The sequence below is a fragment of the Amblyomma maculatum genome, chromosome 2, assembly GCF_055883805.1.
Source record: "Amblyomma maculatum isolate TAMU_Amacu chromosome 2, ASM5588380v1, whole genome shotgun sequence".
Taxonomy (NCBI): domain Eukaryota; kingdom Metazoa; phylum Arthropoda; class Arachnida; order Ixodida; family Ixodidae; genus Amblyomma; species Amblyomma maculatum.
Genome location: NC_139345.1, coordinates 42,111,772 through 42,126,936, shown reverse-complemented (window position 1 = coordinate 42,126,936; position 15,165 = coordinate 42,111,772). Strand labels below are relative to the sequence as shown.

The following is a 15,165-nucleotide window of genomic DNA, read 5'->3' as shown; positions in this document are numbered from 1 at the left end:
TTGTTTCATGAATACTGCTGAAGTGTTCTGCTTGTAAGCCTGTCGACACGTATTTTATTCAGGGTTCTACTGAAGAAAAAGTAATACTATCAGGATATTAACACCGGGCGAAATTAACTGAGATCAGTTTAATCGAAAGCAATTGGATTTTGTTCACTCAGTTTTAGATTAGATTAAATTTACTTTCAAGTAAATGACTCCAAGTTGACTCATATCAGTAGAGGACGTTTTGACATTTTAATCAATGAACTCAATAATGTTTCAGCTTCTGCTGCAATTAGATAGACTCCAGAAGGACTGCTGACTGAAACTCATTGTGCAGCTTTGTAAGGGTCCGGTTGTTATACAGCCTTTATTTATCGTGTCGTTTGAAGCCTACTCCAGGTAGCGGGATTCCCCTAATTAATGCACAGAGTGCTTGCCTGTGACGATAATGGCCAGCGGCCGGTGGGCGTTGGCCAGCCTGGCAATGCTCTGCAGCGCCTGCGTGTCTTCTGGCGATGTGTCCACTGGCAGGCAACAGTAGGCGACCACGTGGCAGTAAGCGTACGGGAATGTGTCGGGACCGTAGCCTGGCCGCCTGCTCGCTTCGCGGTAGACGCACACAAACCTGCGCAAAGAGAAATCCAAATAGAGATCAGTGGGAGGCACACTGCTCGCAAGCTGCGACTTAAAGTACCGGATCTACTTGGTTAAGAAGAGCAAGTAGATTTGCTGAAGCTAGTAGAGCCCTGAAATAGAGCCCGTTCATTTATATGCCTCACATTAGGCCAGCTGAATTACCAATAATTAAAGTTTATTTAATCAGTCATTGATGTAGCTTTGGTTGTAACGTCTCGTACCAATTTCTACATACGCCTATTGGAACGTTTGTTGTCAAATTTGTCCTAACTGAACTAATTAAACAAATCGCGCGACCAGAACCTAAATTCGACGAGGGGGAGGCTTTTCCCACACTTTCTCCACGCACAGAGAAGCAGTCTTGAGGAGTGAAAAAGTCTTGAACCATATTAGGGCCATCACCAGAATTGAACATTTTGTGGAGGCTATTTTGAAATGATGTGTTTCGTAATCAAAGCTACCCACACATGATGACCTTCTTTTAAACATTCGATGCTCGCCTGCATCTTTGTTCCGCGTGTGCATCTTCTCCGCCAGTTAGCATGCGAACGACAATGAAGACTTGTCTGGCGCTGATTGCGTGTCTACGTGTTTATACCATATAAAAGCTGCTTCGACGATGTACTGCTAAGAAAGTAGCCACAAATTCACCGGCAGTCGAACTTCTCCAGATTCCGATCTCTGGTTTCTGCGTCGCTTCGCTTCGTCTCGCTATTCTGCTATCTTTCAGCAGATCAGTCCCGTCATTGTGATACCTCAGATTGTATTGCGAGATACATTAGGTTTGGGAAGAGATGGCGCTTCAATCGTCATCGTAGCTGCGTAATACTTTTCGAGCTTGCCCTCTGTGCATACCTTGAATTCTCAGGTATGACGCGGGCCACCCTTTCATGTGCAACGTCGTTATTGTGTGACGGGCGCGCGGTCTTGCTGAATTCCCTTGGCACAGCGGCAGCGTGAAGGTGCCTCACTGCCCTACGGTCTTCCCGTCGTCCCGCAGTCGACGCAGAGCTGGAGCTTCTTCCCACGAAGTTGACCACGAAAATCGCAGCCACCAGGCAGAACGAGGCGAGTGCCGCACCGTTGATCGCGATGAGCACTCGAGAGCGGGATGACAGCCAGCCGCCGCTGCTGCGGCCGCCGCCTCGTGGCGTCCTGGCTGGCATCGACGGTGACCGCTGGGTGGTCTTGGCGCTGGTGAGGCTTCGTTTCCCTGGGGCCTGAGCAGTCACTTTTCTTTGTGGGGAACGATGCGGGCTGCGGGGAGTCGTATTCTTCTTCGAGTGCGCCATTACTGTCTCTGCGTTCTTGAATGGAGCTGTTCTCTGTTCCGTTTGCCTATACTCCCGCATTCTCTCGAGCCACTGAATGACGACTAAAAAAAAATGGCGGTTGACTGGGGGATCGGGTGCTTCGTTTTCCTCTTTGTTCCGGTAGCGCGTGTATGTGGAGCGTAATAGGCCATTCTACACGAGGGCTCTCAGCAATCCGGAAAGGAAGAAAACATGGAAAGGGAATGAGAGGTGAACCAGGGTTAAAATAAAGCGATAAATAAAAAAAAAGAGAATGCAGGACATTTTTGACAATTTCTTAGGCATTCTGGAGAGTTGTACACATATGCCAAGTCGAGCTTTCCTGCACATAACTTGTAATTTTGGAGAAACGATGAAACCTGGTCAACTACTGTTATGAAAATATTGGACGGCGCGATCTATCATTCCAATGCGCAGCAACGACTTTTGTTAATACGTATAATTCGCCTGCATGGATTAGTCGACTTCCATAGAAAACGAATGGAGCATGTTTCTGACGATAGCAGATATTTTAAAGTAAGAAAAATACGAATATTTCGATGGGCAAACTGTAGATGTCTTGATTGCTAGGTGCCGTTTTAAGCTATTCGTACTCAGTATTTTTTTTTTTTGTTCCTCTGGGTTGTAAGCGTGTTTTCCACGAGTTTCCACATGAAGGTGTGCTCCCTTCCCACTTCTTTAAAGTGTTAAAAATGTGTGTGTGTGTGGGGGGGGTGGGGGGAGGAGTGTTTTAGTCATCTCTTGTCCTGATAAAAACTGATTTATTTACAGGAAGGGAAAGGCGCGGTAACTGTCTCACTTGTTTTCTGTGGACACCACAACCACGCCGTAAGGGAGTGGAGGAACGTGGGAGTGAAAGTGGAAAGAGAGAAAGAGGAGCCGTAGTGGAGGGCTACGGAGTAATTTCGACCACCTGGGGATCTTATCTACACAGTGAGGGGGCTAGGACATGTAGGTCGCCGCCGCTTGCGGGAGGCTTGCCTGCCACCGAATTTTTATCTGTTGTAGGCCGTCATTGCACCCGCAACCGCTTCGGTGGTGGACGACGGCTGTTGTTGCGGCGCGCGTCTTTCTCTCCCTCTTCCTTTCCTTTCTTCTCAATTTTCTCTTCTGTCTGCACGAGGCAGCGGAGGTGGCTCAGCTACAGAGCCTGTAGCAGGCCGATGCATTTTCTTTTCCTTCTTCCTACAGCCACAACAACAACAACAACAACGCTGACATCGCACAGCACACGGACACCACTCCGATCTCGTGTCCTGATAAGGGTGTCTTGATGCGCGAAACTGTTGGATAAATAAACCAAGATAGTCATACACATTAAGACCCCTTATGTTTTAGACATATGTACGTAAAAAATTTTAATGACGCCTTCTTTAATATCTATTATGCTTGCTTTACGGTCATTAGCAACATGATCTTCATTACAATATGGTTTGCAGAACCTCAGCTTAATACAATAGGTAAGATAGACAATTAAGTTAAAGAAATGATAATTATAAGAAGATAATCTCACACGTCTATCTGCAATGATTTTACTACTAATTCTTTTCCTTGGTTTCTGTAGATGTTGACTTATGTATACATATTTAAAACTTTGCTTCAAGACAATCATGAAAGTATACGAGGCAGTTGCACTACGGAAAAATGTGTCTCGACGACAGCTGTGGACATTGAAAAGTACTTGTCGCTGAAGTCATCGTAAAATGAGGACGAAGGTATGCTTTGCTATTGGGAACACATCTTTGGTGCACCTAGGCAGGTCATGCGGTCATCGCATAGTAGAGTTTGTCATGAGTTGAGCACCATGTACAGGGTGCCTCACGTAGCTTGAGGCGAAAATATAAATAAAGCGGTGCGGTGCAGCACGAGCAAACCAAAAGCATATAATTTTCCGTTATGTACCTCTCAGAACAGTAATTTTTTTTTCTATCATTAAATTTGTTACGAAAATCGTTTATTATTCACTTTAGGGATGGCCAAGTGCGTTTTATTAAGTTGTAGATTGGGTTCAGAAGCAACCGATTCAATTTTTTTCAGCCAACATGCTTACTGACTCTTCTTTGTCGGCATTAAAAAAAATGTCCGCAAAATATGAAATACCGCGTGACTATGATGGAGCGTTAGAATAATGCAACGCTTCCAACCGCGTTTTCAACATACGAAACGTGCGCTGCGACCATGCACAAGTGAACGGCAGCTACTGATACCGGCGGGCGGCACAATGATAAAAATAAAGAACATGCAGCCTTCCTTAACTTACGCGACTTCTGTGATTCTCCTTCGGCTTCGTCTGAGTCGGATGCAAGTGCCCTGCTTATCACTTATAGCAAATCCGGGTTCGCACTTTCTATGTCCAGGCAGAGAATGCAGTGCCGAGCCTATGTCCCAAGTGTCCAAGGTCAGCCGCCGAGGTGGGGCATCGCCAGCTTTTGCCCAGGAATGCAGATATCAAGAACAAGACGACTACGAGAGGTTGTACTGCCGGCTACAAGCACTTGTTTCTAATACACAACGTTAAGAGCCGGAGCTTACCCCGGTTTCTTGACGACAATAGTGTATGCGACTTTAAGTTAAAGACAGCCCCGTTCTATGCCACATGGTAAGTCTTCGAATAATAAAAAAAAAAAGAATTGTTGAACCAAAACACACTGATAGATCTCGGAGGCTATTCTTAAGGCATCAATCATTCATTTCTAGACGGTGAGCGCGCACGCTTCGATGATTCGAAACGCGTTTGGCAACGCTGCGATACAGTTAGGGCGTAAGGGCGCAATCACATAGTATTCTATCATATTTCACTCTTATTCTCTAAGCACCGGTGGAAAATTACATGCATGTAGAACGTACGTTGCAAAAACTAGATCTGTTGTTTCTTGATCCCCTCATCAAAATAGTGAAACGCAGTCGGCCCTACTTAGAATATTAGACATTTTCCATAATTCAGCTTGTTAACTGAGTAATCTAAAGGTTATAATGAAATATAAAAGATACTCTGAGGAGCACTGCACGATATGTCGTCGGTTTCATGAAGCTCAGCTGTGTTTATTTGTGTCCTTGGCTCAAGTTATGTGAAAAATCGTGTAAGTTCATTATTTTACACTTTCTGCGCAGAATTCTTATCGCGGTGACGGGAACCACAGAGAAACGTTGCTTACTTGACTGCAATCTTTGCAATGATAGTGCGATATAATTAAAAGCCAGCAGTTCGCACTCCGTCATCTTTTAGATGTGCACGAAGACGGAAATGCTGCCCGACGTTTTCCTTCATGTCAGTAGCTGTTTACTTATTTTGAACATATCGCATAACGAGCCTTTCATTTTCCTATATTTGTTTGTTTGTCAGCCTAAAGCGGGTCTCTTTCCTGGCAGCATTGATTCTTGGGGAAGCGTAACAAGGTTAATCCCGCCTCTCTGGCCCTTGTGTTAGACCGAGTTCCACATCATATTCGCGGTAACACCGGACGTTCCACAATCGCTGCTTTCGAAGAAAGAGGTGCTGCCGAACATGGTCAAGGATATAGGTTGGACGCAATATCAATACCAGGGAAAGTAGAAGATAGAACAGCCAGCGCCGTAGCTCACTCGGCAAAGCATCGCACGAAAAATTCCGGAGTCATGGGTTTGGATCCCACCGCCGACATGTAGTTGCTTTGTTATTCTACTTTCTAATCGATTATCTCCACGGTTATGCTATTCCTTTATACTGATAAAAACCAAACAACTCCCTACGCCTACTTTTGGTGTCAGTGGCTGTTGGCTCCCCTCTTGTATATCTCACAACCATCCCGTCATTTCTCTAATTCGTTTACTGATTAACCCAAACGTGCGGCAAGTATAGTTGCGAGAAATCATTTGACATCTTAACCTCAGCACTCATCCAGGCGTTGCAGAATCAAGACACACATTCGTCATCGGCAAAAATACCAGAATATTTCTACTACAGCCAGCACGGCCATCATCCTCCTCCATAAAGTAACGGAATTCCAAACCAAAGGGTGACAGACAGGAAGACACGATCTCTCCAGTGTTATCCACCGCGTGTGTAGAGGAGGAATTCAGACTGCTGGATTAAGAGCGGCTTAAGGAAAGATGAGAGTTTGTGAAGAAGAACTTAGTATTCAGGGAGTAATTCGCCCGCCTAAGTAACTCAGGGATCAACTGCAACTTATGAACAATGACCTGGACAGGCAAAGCAGAATAGTGGGTCTAAATACTTTTCAATGATCGCCTCAGAGAACATGCATCGTCCCTTGCTGACATTGTAGCCAAAAGCAACTTGGCGCTACATTGTAAATCTTGTCCGAATCGTGTTCCACGCGTTTCGAACAGTGCGTCATTCTAAAATGTTACCGTGAAAAACATACCAGGGAAAATCTTTGAAGCTCTTATCATTGCCCGCAAAGGAGCTTCATGCGGAAGCATACCTTCTGTTTCATTGTCGTGCCATGAGCTTGCCTATCTTAACTCTTAATGGTGAGCAAGGCATTTGTTCGTGTTGACGCTGTGGCCCTACTTTCTTCCTTCCCGCGCATCTGTCACACAGTGCATTTATACGCTCACGCTTTGAATACATTCACTTGTTGTTCAGCGCTCGTGTTGTCTATACTGCCTTTTCCCGTCTCCTGCACTATTTTCTTCTACCATGATCAGTCACCAATTCACCTAGCAACACACTTTGAGGATTAGCAATGGTTTTGCTTTTGACCGCTGCTTTTTCTTTCGGATTAAAATTAATAAAACTGAATCCCATCACCATCTTCATTTGACTACCACTTCAGCCCAGCAAACAACTTTATACGTGCATTCTTGAGCGGACTACTCTAGGACTCTTGAGTGTTGTGCTTCGGAACAAAAACTCCGGCGCGTAACTGCTGTTATTAGGGAAGTTCGGTCGTTTCTTGATCTTACTTCGATACACTATCGCTTCATTAAGAGCACAGACCGTGAAGCTGAGGCCCTGCTGTAAGGTTTTGCTATAGTTTCTCTGCAGAGGACTGCTCTGGCATGGCTCATGAGCCATGCTAGAGCATAATAAAAAACACCTGCTCGGGCGCTTCGAGACAAGCTGACGCATATCGCGTGATTCTGTTCTCTCAACGGTATGGATGGATGGATGGAATATAGGAGCGTCCCCTTTGAAACGGGGTGGTAGCAGTAGCTATCATGTTCATTTTTCTCCCTATATAATTATTATTGATTTAGAATGGTCAACTAAACCATCATTCTATTTATTAAATTTTGTTTCTACATTACTAACATTATGTCACTTCTCTGCTTTTAAGCCACCAATCTTCCAGTTGTTTTTTTGCTAGTTTCCATCGCCGATTTATTCGCCCGGCCACTGTTATCTCTAAACCCCAGAGCTTCAGGAACAGTGATTGCGCCTGCACCAACTTCCGGATGGATACCGTTATATTCGAGTATAATATGGGCAATTGTTTCACTGGAGTTTCCACATACAGCACATGCGTCATCTACATTGTTAAATTTCTTTTTGTAGCTGCGTGTTCTAAGGCACCCTGATCTAGCTTCAAAAAGGAGGGCACTGCCTCTTGAGTTATCAAAGAAATCTTCCTTCCTGATCTGCATTTTCCACTTTCGGTATAATTCCACCCTGTTTCTTTTCCATCGAATTTATCCAATTTTTACCTTCTGTGTTTTTCACCTGTTGCTTAATTCTCTTTATTTCTCCGTCCTTGTTACTAGCATACTTATTAGTTAGTTTCCTAGTTCTTTTCCTCCATTGTGAGTCAACGCTTTTTAGGTACAGGTATTTAAATACTTTAGCTTCCCATCTGTTACTATCCAATTTCCTCAGGCGTTCCTCATATAATATTTTACTCTGAGCTTCCCGCACTTCGAAAGATGCCCAGTCAATATCTCCCTGTACCGCCTAATTTTATGCACAAAACCGCATTTCCGAAAGTAAGTCTGGGCACCGTTATTCCTTTCCAAATACCCCTCAAAACCTCATACCTATTGTACCCCACAATGCCTTATGCTTCATTATCCCGGCATTCCTTCGCCCTTTGGCCTTAAGTGATTGCTCATGCTTTCCAATGTATGCCAATCCTTCGTTTACTCATACCCCCAAATATTTATATTCTGCTACTCTAGGTATTTCAAGGCCTTGTATTTTAAGACCCTGATCAGTTGAGCCGTTGAAAATCATCAGACCCGACTTAACTGCGCTGAAACTGAAGCCTAGAGCGTCCCCTTCGTTTCCGCAATACTTAACCAGAGTTTGCAATTCTTCCAGACTCTCAGCTAGCAGCACAATATCGTCTGCATACATCAAACCGGGGAGGCGCTGCTCTACCGCCTTTTCACCTAATTTATATGACAGGTTAAAACCTAGGTTACTGTCTTGTATCCTCCGTTCCAGGTTTATCATATAAAGCATGAACAGCACCGGTGATAGAGGACAGCCTTGTCTTAATCCTTTGCATGCTTTGACATCCTCCGTACTTCTTATCCCTTCCCACGTAATTTCTACTTTGTTATCCCGGTATATTTCCTGTAGGAAATCTATTATCTCATAACCGATACCTTCTTTTAATATGTTCCGCAGGAGTTCCCTGCTTACGTTGTCGTACGCCCCGTTTATGTCCAGGAAGGCCAAATACAAAGGTCTATTTTCCACTCTAGATATTTCGATGCATTGGGTAAGCACGAACAGGCTATCATCTAAGCGCCTACCATTTCTAAAGCTGTTCTGAAGTTCTCCGAGTATCTTGTTACTTTCAACCTATGCTTGCACCTTTAATTTCACCGCCTGCATGGCTAACCTGTACATAACAGATGTTATGGTTATCGGCCTGTAGGATTTTATGTGCATCCTGTCTCCTTTCCCTTTATAAATCAAATTCATTTTACTCTACCGCCAGCTGTCTGGAATTTGCTTGTTCGTTATGACTGTTTCCAGAGCTTTTAACGTTTCCTTACTTTTTGGACCGAGTTCATTAATCAGCTTGATCGGAATTCCATCTATTCCTGTAGATGTGTTTTTAGGAATATTTTTTTCTGCCTTTTTCCGGTTTAGAGTGGTCAGTTCTAAGCTGCTTTGTATTCTCCTACCTTGTGTTGCTTCCTGATTCGCTGAGATTACCCTATCGTCGCTCTTAAATGACTCGGCTATAACTGATGTAATGTAGTTCATTGCGTTATCTCCCTTTAAACAATTTCCCTCGTTATCTTGAATCCGATCCCGCTTTCTTTGATTCTTCTTCCCTAGCCAGCTTATATGGTTCCAGAACTTTCTTGTTCCGCCTCTATAGGCATCGTGTATGTCAGCCATCCAGCGATCGGTGGACTGCCTTATTTTACTTTGGACGAGGGCCTGTACCTCAAGTTCCTTTTGTCGATATGATTCCCATTTTTGGTCGATTTCCTCCTGAGATACCTGTGCTTTCTTTGCCATTCGGTGTTCCCTTGAAGCAGCCCGTCGTTGTTCAATAGCTTCCCTGATTTCCTTATTCCACCAGCTCCGTGGCTTCCTCTTTCCATTCCAGCGGTTTGCTACTTTAACCTCCTGAATTTTCCTCCTTATGAGTAGTTCTACCTGTTCATAATCCCAGTCTTCCATGGGGCTTTTCTCTATTGCTTCCTCTATGTCTGCTGCTATCTGCGCTATTTGATCGTCGTTTAATTTTGCGTTTACGTTTTGTCTAAGTTCCATTTCTCTTTTCATCAAGGGCCCCATCTGCAGACTAATACGTTTATGATCACTTCCCAAACTACACTCCCCTTCTTCGTCTATTTCCATTTTTGTGACCTTGCTATAAATTTCCTGCGACATTAGACAATAGTCAATGGTCGTCTGCCTGTTGCGGAATTCCCACGTGATTTGGCCTTCACATTTTGTTTCTCTATTTACTAAAACTAGATCGTATCGCTCACAGAAATCTAGCATTAGCTTGCCGTTACAATCCGTGCATCCATCCAGATCGTCGATGTGGCCATTCATGTCCCCCAGTAGAATAATATTGGCCCCGTTTCCCAACTGGCTTATATCGTCACTGAGACATTCAACAAGATCCCTGTAGGGTCATCTGAGCAGCGTCACCTGGCGACAGATAGCGGAAATATTGTAAAAATGAATAAGAGCACATTTAAAGCCTGCCGTGCTCGTTGCCTCAGTGGCGCAATGGAGAAGAAGACGAAGGGCGTTCTGGGCGGCTGAGCCTGAAAATGTTGCTTGCTGGAAACAGCGCATCGGCCGCTGGCCGAGGTCTTTCGACTCCTCGGGACACTACCGAAACGTACAAAGTTGTCTTTCCACGCCTGCCCACAACTAATGTTATCCTTAATACCGTTTTCCTGCATGCCGACCTTAAGGGTCGCCCGTACCGAGCACCTGACTTTCGAGACGCACTTGCACAGATTTTGGACCTCCGGGAAATTTTGTGCATTGGTCAATACCAAATGAGCCCCGTGTGGATGGTTACCTGCGAGAGTAGTTCTTCAAAGCAGAAGCTAATTAACAAATCAGAGTTCCCTGTGAAAGGACTTCGGTGCATGATGTTCGACCCGGATACAAAGAATGTCAAGGTTAAGCTCACCCCGCTATATGGAGCACCGGAGGATTGTGGAAGCTTTCGAGCCTTATGGAACGATTCAATCTGTGGAGCGTGAAAAGTGGCGGTGCCCAGGGATGGAGCACATGGAAACGGCGAACCGTGAAATCTCCCTCACGCTCAAGGACGGAGTGTCAGCAAGTACAATTCCTCACACTCTTAATGTTTATGGGGTGCAGGCATTAGTGCTTATCCCAGGGAGACCTCCACTGTGTCTTCGATGCAGCCGCGTAGGTCATGTACGGCGTCAGTGCCGAACGCCTCGATGCACCCAGTGCCGGCGCTTTGGCCATACTGTGGAGAACTGTGTATTAAGTTATGCCGATTGACTGCGTCAAGGCCAGCGGTCACGAGAAGATGACGTGGCGTCCGAACATATCATGGATGTGTCAGAGGTTGTTGATGTAACTGGTGAGTTAGGTCGTGAACCTCAAATTGATGGGGAGCAGAAGCCTTCTGCACCTCACATCAACTCAGAAGAATCTGCAGTGACTGGTCATCAAGAACCAGCGTCTCCAGAGCCAAAACCGCTGGACCCTGGCCCGCCTGTGAGTGCCACTCAGAGTGCTGCATTTGCTGCCCAAGAACCACCTGTCATTGAAGGACGTCTGGATATGCCTCCTGTGGAGTCAATGGAGAAGATACTGCCAGTGGATGCTCGCCTATCCTCCTTCGTCATTGATTCTCCTTCGTCTTTGGAGGGTAACAGTGAGCCGTCTGTGGCGCCGATCTCTGGTGCGTCCGGTTCTCTGTCGGCTGTCAGTGTCGCAGCGAGCGATGTGCTCCAATCAGGTTCGTGGGCCGAAACCTTGAGTGTCTCAGAGGAGGACATGGACAACACAGTGCCTTTGAAGCGTCCCGCAGATGACGAGGTGTGTATCGATGCTGCTGGCCAGGAGGCACACTGTGTAGAGGCCACAGGAAGGTTGACTTTAAAGAGGAGGGCGATGTCTGCCCGAAATGCCGCCAATTTGCAGGCGGACCACCTCATTCCAGGGGATGATGTTTAAAAGGACTAGTACCAAACATGGCTAGCGTCGGAGCATATCAAGTCGCTACCCTTAACGTCAGCGGTATGCGTAATAGTCGGAGACAGCAGCAGTTAAGACATCTGTTAAAGAAATGGAGTGTCTGTAGCAGCAATTCAGGAAACAAAGTTGTCCTCCGATGAAGAGACGGAAGCTGCTCTTGAGCCGTTTTTGCCAGAATATAACATTATTGTTAGCCACGCTAGAGGCTTGTCCGGAGGGTGTATGCTATTCCTGGCCAAAACACTAGAGATGACAGCCATGTCTTATTGCATAGATGACGAGGGACGACTTATATGCTGTGACCTCACCATCTCTGGTGTGCAGTGGCGAATTATTTGTGTTTACGCCCCTGTAAAACAGCGAGACAGAAGGCATTTTTTTTCTTTCATTAGTTAATCATTTGTGCACAGATCTCAAAATTATGTTGAGAGATTTTGTGTCTGTAGGGATGAGGACCGATCAGCATTATGTAAGAGATATGACCCTAGTGCTGCATTAACGATTTGGCTTGTGAATATAACCTTGTGGATGTAGGGCAGGAAAAAGGCGACAGTATTCATTTTACTCATTTTCAGTTCTCCTCTAATGCCCGCCTTGACAGAATTTATGTTTCTGCAGACACGTTAGCAAATGTGTTTGGTTACTGGGTGCGGCCCATCTTCTTCAGTGACCATTGTATGGTGTGTCTTGAGGTAGGGAGGTACAGTTGGCAGATACTTCACCCTCGGTGGGAACTGTGGAAAATGAATAACTGTCTGCTCTCAGATGAAATCATTAAGCGTGCTGTACCTACTTGTTTGAAAGACATATGGTCACGCCATGATCTGTCAGTTTTTCAAAAATGGAACTTGTTTAAACAGGAAACCAAAAACTTAGCAATTGAAGCCTCTGTAAGAATCGCGTTCCTAAAGAGACACCACCTTCGTGAGCTTAGGCGCCTTGCCTAACGCCTGTTTTGATGGAAGTATTCCAAGCATCTTATGATGTGGGTTTCCCACCTCCCACTTTCTATTCAGGCCACACATAATTAAAGGTCCTTTGTTCTCGTTTGCAGCTGGTTATCATGGACTTGATAGGTTCGCATCAGGTATGTGGTATCAGAGGGCGCAGTATTCAAACACACATCCATATTGCACGTTCAGTAATCGAGACAGTATCAGATGAGACAGGCCAAGTAGCTCTGATTCAAATTGACCTGGCGAAGGCGTTTGATAAAGTTCGGCACAATTTCTTGTTCGCGGTCTTGGAGAATGCAAACATTGGTGACGTTTTGCTCAAAGGCATAAAGCTGTGCTATATGAACTCGTATACAAGACTAATTGTTAATCAGGAGCTAACGAAACCAATACCACTGGAATCATATGTTCGTCAAGGATGTCCACTGTCTCCACTGTTGTTTGGCTCATATCTGGAACCCCTCCGTCTGAGTATAATTAACAGTGCAGCCATCCATGGTTTCTCTCTGGCTCAATGTGAAGTTAAGATTTTAGCTTACGCGGACGATATCGCCCTTGTTTGTTCTGACAAAAAGTGTGTACTTGAGGCTTTACACTTGACTGAACAGTTCTGCGATGTATCAGGCGCGGCCCTTAAATAAATCCAAAAGTTTTTGGTTGGGACACTGGGGCACTAGACCAAGCCAGTTTGGAGGCATTAGCTGGGACTGTAGTCCTCTTCAGCACCTAGGGGTTCCGCTGCACCAAGTTCGTAACAGCGCAGCCTACTGGGATTCACAAATCGTACCTATGCGGCGACAAACGCAGGCTTGGATGGGTAGGGAACTCTCAGTGTTTGCTAGGGCACAGGTCTGTAACATATTTTTGTTTGCAAAGCTTGCGTATGTCCTTCTAGTCCTGCATTGTGCGAGGAGGAAAGTCTGGTGGAGTGGACCTTGTTCTGGTGGAGTGGGCCCTTAGAGTCTGCTGGAGTGGGCCTTGTTCCCTTGTTTGTGCATGAACTTGTTTCCCGTTTTTTTCTTTTTCAAATCGGCAAACCATCCGTTTCTTGTAACTGTGCTCATTAGGCGTCTTAGTCCACATTTGCCTTACTTATTCGCACCAACTGGGCAGGCTCGTGAGGGGCGTTTATGGGGATTCCTTAAGGAGGTTGCTGACACTTTCAATTTTCTCACTGTGCGTTTCTGTGTAGATTACCTGTATAGCCTCTCGAAAAAGCAGATGACCCAGGCTCTCACTCAGTCTTTGTTCCCTACACCGTTGTATCGGCAGCCTTATCTGGGGTTTTTGGACACCACTGTTCTAAAGCGTGTTAGGCAAATGTGCATTCAGGCAGCTGAAAAACGTTCTTTTTCAAATTACATACAGCGACGTTGCCTGTCAAGACATTTCTTCACAATAAGGAGATGTTAGTGCCCTGGTCAGTAAATTGTCGTCTCTGTAACGTGCCTGACACAATTGATCATTGCTTTATTCTGTGCCATGATGCTATGTTCTTTTGGGACATACTACAAAGGACTCTTAAAAAGGACATTGAAATTACGCCTTATACAATTAGATTTTTGCCTCCTGACAAAAACTCTGTCGTGCCTTACGATCTGTTTGTGTTGATGGGACTGTTCAGCCTTTGGAAAAGCCGCATGATCGACAGGCATGCAGAGCCACCAAGATCGTCCAAATCCGTGTTTCGGGAGCAGTGTGTTTTGATGAAAAGTGTATATGCTGCACGTGAAGAACCTCCAAACTGGATGCCGTATCTAGACGCATGTATATGCCTCCCAGACTTTTCATGTTCTGATGATTGTGCATTGTCGGGCTGGGGATTTGACGGGCTCGTATTAAGCAGCCCGGTAACTTTAGACTTGGACATGTTTAAGTAAGTGTTGTTCCTTTTTACAGAAGTTTTTTCATGCAATAAAGAAAAAAATGCCTCAGTGGCGCAATGGATTAACATTACTTACCTGAGCAATTAGCGAATAAAATGTATGTTCGAATCACGCGTTCGTAAATTTTTTTCCAAATTTGTTTTTTAAATTGCATTATCAAAATAAGCTACTAATATCTTTCTGGAGGGTGTTCCCCTTTAGGTTGCATCATGTATGTTTTTAATTCTTAATAGCCACGAAACCTGCCCTGAACACAGCCGCGAGACTACACAATGACAACGCTTACTCTAATAATTTTCAACGTAATCATTTCCTGCCTTTAGTGACTGTATGTTACATTTAGATTGCGCTCAGACACACCTCTCAGCAACTATCGCCGTTTAACCCGCCCAGAGGCAACCAGTGACGAGAAAGAAGTTGCGGGACCATACCGTTGAGAAGATGGAATTACGCAGCGTGGCCTGGTGGCGCGACCGTGAGAGTAGTAACGCGTTCTCCTGATTCTGCATCCATGTACCGTTAAACCACATGCCAGGCGTGAAACGGGCGAAGTGCAATTTACTGATGGGGTCTAGTATGTTGGCTTAGCCTTCACCCGCGAGTAGGAATTTCTAGCTCCGAAACACTGCTGCAAATAATGTTTTCGCACAATCTGAAACAAATCGTAGAAGAATACACGAGGGTAACGCCTGATTCTCGGTCACTATTAGACTTCGTGTTTCTTTCGAGTACAGTGGGTGATCATATCTGTAAAAGATGGAATATCTGATCATAAGACGGTT

At 45.1% G+C, this 15,165-nt stretch overlaps 1 protein-coding gene across 1 annotated transcript in view; it reads right to left on the bottom strand.

Moving 5' to 3' along the window:
- Positions 1-369: 369 nt before the first annotated feature.
- LOC146198511 (uncharacterized) overlaps positions 370-15,165 on the bottom strand; it is a 30,079-nt gene continuing 15,283 nt past the window's right edge. The window contains exon 3 of the mRNA XM_084594013.1: positions 370-610. Within this exon, the coding sequence (XP_084450139.1) occupies positions 403-610 (208 nt within the window). The 3' untranslated portion in view covers positions 370-402. The remainder of the gene's footprint in view (positions 611-15,165) is intronic.